This window comes from Malus domestica, chromosome 15, assembly GCF_042453785.1.
Source record: "Malus domestica chromosome 15, GDT2T_hap1".
Classification (NCBI taxonomy): Eukaryota; Viridiplantae; Streptophyta; class Magnoliopsida; order Rosales; family Rosaceae; genus Malus; species Malus domestica.
Genome location: NC_091675.1, coordinates 29,297,364 through 29,302,340, shown reverse-complemented (window position 1 = coordinate 29,302,340; position 4,977 = coordinate 29,297,364). Strand labels below are relative to the sequence as shown.

Genomic DNA, 4,977 nt, shown 5'->3' with positions numbered 1-4,977 from the left:
AAAGCTTATAAGTGTTATCATCTTCCGACTCAAAAAACTTATATTACCATGGATGTCACCTTCCATGAGGAAGTTTCGTATTTTGTGAAGCCCTCTTCCGACTCTCCACTTCAGGGGGAGATGGGGAATGAAGTGCAGATTCGAAGAGATGGTATGGATGATGTGTTACAGGCAAAGTTGGGAACATAACCTATTATGTTGTGTGATACTGATCAGTCGGCTACAGATAGTGATCGGTCACCTGTTATTCCCGGAACTATTTCTACTGACGACAGATCATATGTGCCCAGCGAGTTGCCTGTTAGTATGTCTGACAAATTACCTTCTGATGATCGGTTGCCTGCTACTGATATGTCTAACGAGTTGCCTGATGATGGTTCGTCCAGTGATGATTCTTCTAACAGTTTGGTACAAGATGGTGGCATACATGAGGTAAATTCTGACGATTCTTCTACTTATCAGTTGCCTCCACAAGCTAATCATGGAAAACCTAAAGTACAATATGAGCCTGATATGCATGCCAAAGCCAAATATCCTATCAACAATTATGTATCTACTCATCGTTTGTCTAAACCATATGCATCTTACATATGTCAGCTATCTTGTGTATCAATTCCAACAAAATTGCAAGATGCTTTGTCTGACCCTAAGTGGGTTAATGCCATGAAAGTTAAGATGGAAGCTTTGGAAAAGAATTATACTTGGGATTTGGTTCCTTTACCAAATGGGAAGAAAGCTGTTGGATGTAGATGGGTGTTTACTATTAAGCACAAAGCAAATGGTTCTATTGACCGGTATAAAGCCAGATTAGTTGCTAAGGGTTATACTCAAACCTATGGGGTGGACTATCAAGAGACCTTTGCTCCTGTTGTCAAACTTAATATTGTGCGTGTTCTTCTGTCCTTAGCAGCAAACCATGATTGGCCTCTATTGCAGTTTGATGTTAAAAAGGCTTTCCTTCATGGTGATCTTAAGGAGGAAGTGTATATGGATCTCTCACTGGTATTGGAACATCTCCTGGAAAAGGTGTTGTATGCAAGTTATGAAAGGCCTTGCATGGTTTGAAACAATATCCTAGAGCGTGGTTTGGGAGGTTTACAAGTTCAATGAATAAGTTTGGGTATATCCAAAGTCATTCAGATCATACTTTGTTTCTAAAGCGACAAAATGGTAAGCTAACTACATTGATTATTTATGTTGATGACATGATAGTGACTGGTGATGATCAAAATGAGATACAACGCCTTCAAAAGTACCTAGCTACTGAGTTTGAGATGAAATAATTGGGCGAATTAAAGTATTTTCTTGGAATCGAGGTTGCACGATCCAAGCATGGTATTTTTCTGTCTCAACGGAAATATGTTCTTGATTTGTTAGCTGAAACAAGTATGTTAGATTGCAAACCTGTTGATACTCTGATTGAGCAAAATCATCGTCTGGGCTTATTTCCAGATCAAGTTCCTACTCATAAGGAACGGTATCAGAGGCTTGTGAGGAGATTAATTTATTTGTCTCACACTCGCCCTAACATTGCTTATGCAGTTAGTGTGGTAAGTCAATTTATGCACTCGCCTAGTGAAGCTCATATGGATGCAATAACCCGTATTTTGAGGTACTTGAAGATGGCTCCTAACAGAGGCCTGGTTTTCTCCAAGAATGGTAATTTGAATGTCGAATGGTATACAGATGCAGATTGGGCAGGTTCTATCACTGATCGGCGATCTACATCTGGATACTTTACGTTTGTAGGTGGTAATTTGGTTACTTGGAGAAGCACGAAACAAAAAGTGGTGGCTAGGTCAAGTGCAAAAGCTGAGTTTCGTGTTATGTCTCATGGTGTATGTGAGTTGTTGTGGTTGAAAAAATTGTTGAGAGATCTTGGGTTTAAACCCAAAGGTGTTATGAAACTTCATTATGATAACAAGGCTGTTATTGAAATTGCTCATAATCCAGTGCAACATGATTGAACAAAACATGTCGAGATTGATCGACATTTCATTAAGGAAAAATGGATGCTGGAATTATTATGTTTCCGTTTGTGAGATCTGAAGATCAACTTGCTGATGCTCTTACTAAGGCTGTGTCTAATAGTGTGTTTTCCAACTCACTTGACAAGTTGGGCATGCGTGACATCTTTGCACCAACTTGAGGGGGAGTGTTGCGAGTTATATATTAGTTAAAGTGTAAATAGTAGTTTATTGTCCTACATTGGTGAAGTACATATGTAATACCAATTGTAACTCATATATATACTCCACTTTGGAGATTAATGAATATATAAGAAATTCCCAAATATTGTCATATATATTTTTGGTATTTACCATGTTTAGTTTAATACCCAGGTCCCTAAAATTAAATTCAAATACCACCAGAAATTCCTAATCTTAGTAATATGCAATATCTTACCTTGAATGTCGGAGAGAGAGCACACATATGTGTGATCAACGGTGAGATGATTGAGGAGTTGATGGTGGAGTATGACGCTGGAGAGAAGAAATAGAGAGGGTCAAAGGGATATAAAGAGAGAAGGTCGAAGGTTGTGTGGCATGGCATGGTGTGGTGTGGCCGGGGAAGTTGCAAATTGAGTCGAGAGAGGAAGAGAGAGGGTATTGAGATAGGGATTGAGGGAGAGAGGGCGTCGAGGCTTGGAAATGAGTGACGAGTGAAGACCTAAGAGAGGGGAAATTTTTAATTGTGATGGGAACACGAATGGTACACCACGTGTTTTTATGCAAATGGTGGAAAATTTTAATTTTTAAGTTATTAACCTTTTAACATACATAACCCATCATTTATATAGGGACATATGGTGTACCACCTCATGTGACGGTCACACTGAAAAATCTCTCCTAATAAAGAGTTGATTTTAGAACGAGATTTGAGATTCAATCTCAACGAAATCCAACGGTTAATATTAATTCATTTAATAAAAAAAAACAAAAACCATTGTCGGTTAAAACCCTTTATGAAAATCGAATACCATACCAAAACTTTCGGTAAGTTTCAATTTTAAGCTATAGGACGTTTAGGGATTTGGTTTTTTTTCGCATCGGGTTTGGTATGGTTCGAGTTGGGTTTTATCGGGTTTTTTTCATCCATATGTTCTACTAAATTCTATTTTAGTAACTAGCGAGACAATGTATATTCTACCAAATTTGATAAGTCGGCTCTTCCATGCGGAGAACACAAGAAAATGTTTGTGTTCCCTCCATGGAGGAACTACTTGTCCCTCCACTTATAATTAACAAATCTTCACCATGCGAACATCTTAACCAAAACCATTCTTTTTTTATTATCATTTAAAGATCATATATGCAAATAATCCATTAGTTTGGAGATTTTTTAGTCATTCATAGGCATAAAATAAATGTATAACTAATCATAAAGATGTTACTTGTTACCAAAATCGTTGATTAGTTTAACATGCATGAATGACTAAATATGTATAAATGCATGCTGATATGCCGATATATATATTTTTGGAGTGTGATATTCACATACTCTTTTTTACTTCTCACATATCCTTCTAATTTTCGGCTGTTGGATCGGATGAATTGAAGAAGATTAAATGATATATATTAACAAGAAATGTATAAGAAGTAAAAATGAATGTGTAGATAATACCCCATATTTTTCAGCATATAAAATTCTCTGTCCAGAAGTGTCAAAAATTGCACTCGATGAGATGACTACAAAATATATTTAATATTATTACCAATTTATTGCATCTGTAACCACACATCTCATGTTTGCCCAATTTCAATGGTCAAATATGCTAAAGCAGTCCACAAAGTAGCATAATCATTTTCTGCATATAAGTCAAATGGGCCACACCCACCCGACACTTACAGTTGGACTGGTTGACTAGAGTGTCCAAGTAATCTTTCTTAGTCGCAGCAATAGTGATCTGTGAAATTACTATATCTAATACATTATTGGTTGGAAGCATAATGTGATTTTGAAACTTGACCTCTAACAATGAAATGGACAGAACCAAATGGTGTTTGCTCAACTACCTCGCTTTGTATCAAGCCCCACTGCTAGGCACTAGAAAGTGATGGCACGTATATAAACATGTACACAATAAATTTTATAGATCACCAGAAAAAATTGGTCCACCTATGTTCATCAGGAAATATATATTTGGGGAGACATTTTTAGCCTGTTTAAATTCAGGGGCTTAGCTAGAATACATACATTTACTTAATATATTCACTATCTATCAATTAGATATTCAACTAAATAAATAATTAAATTCACATCTTAAGAATATAAATAATTTGACAAAAAAAGTATTACTCTCCACTCATGTATGTTTTACTAAATTCAATTTTAGTAACCAACCTGAATAATGAATGTCTTTTTGACTGAATTCCACATAGTAACCAACCAAACTATATAACTTAATTAACATTTTTTTTAACATGCAACAAAATTTTATGCCAAAGAGTAGGAGATTTGATTTAAGTCACACAATGAAGAAACGTAGTAAATTGTATCAAACTCGCTATTTACGAAAATCGCTCATTTGTTGTTGGCCGCATTAACCGTAATTCGTTTGAAGTTCTTATTAAGCATATGTACGGGTGGTGTGTGTACATTTGATGCATGCCGTAGATGAGGCTTCAGGTCTCTCTAAAGGGAAAGTTCTAGAGTTTCATTTCTTACATGAGATAATTCAACGTGGGGGTGACTTTGGGGAACAGAAGGTTTTGACAGCTTCGAACCCAAACAACCGAGCCTTCACGGCGACGTTATAGACCATATTTCACCTGCATGGCTGCTAGCCTGCTAGTGTCTGCAACTTCCAATGCAGCAACGTGTGTAATTTATTCAACATATATGTATGCACATCCAAATATAAACGATCACATATATATATATGCTGCCCTTGACCAAAAAATCTATATATGCTCCCTGAAATGTAAATGGTTGGAACCACAGATTTTTTTTAATTAATAGCTCCATGCACAATGC

The 4,977-nt window shown here is 36.5% G+C and overlaps 1 protein-coding gene across 1 annotated transcript; it reads left to right on the top strand.

The window, feature by feature from the left end:
• Window positions 1-663: 663 nt before the first annotated feature.
• Window positions 664-1,967, top strand: LOC139191836 (uncharacterized mitochondrial protein AtMg00810-like). The gene is made up of 2 exons (XM_070812862.1): window positions 664-1,002; window positions 1,623-1,967. Exons 1-2 carry the CDS (start codon window positions 664-666, stop codon window positions 1,965-1,967), a joined length of 684 nt encoding a protein of 227 aa, XP_070668963.1.
• Window positions 1,968-4,977: the final 3,010 nt, after the last annotated feature.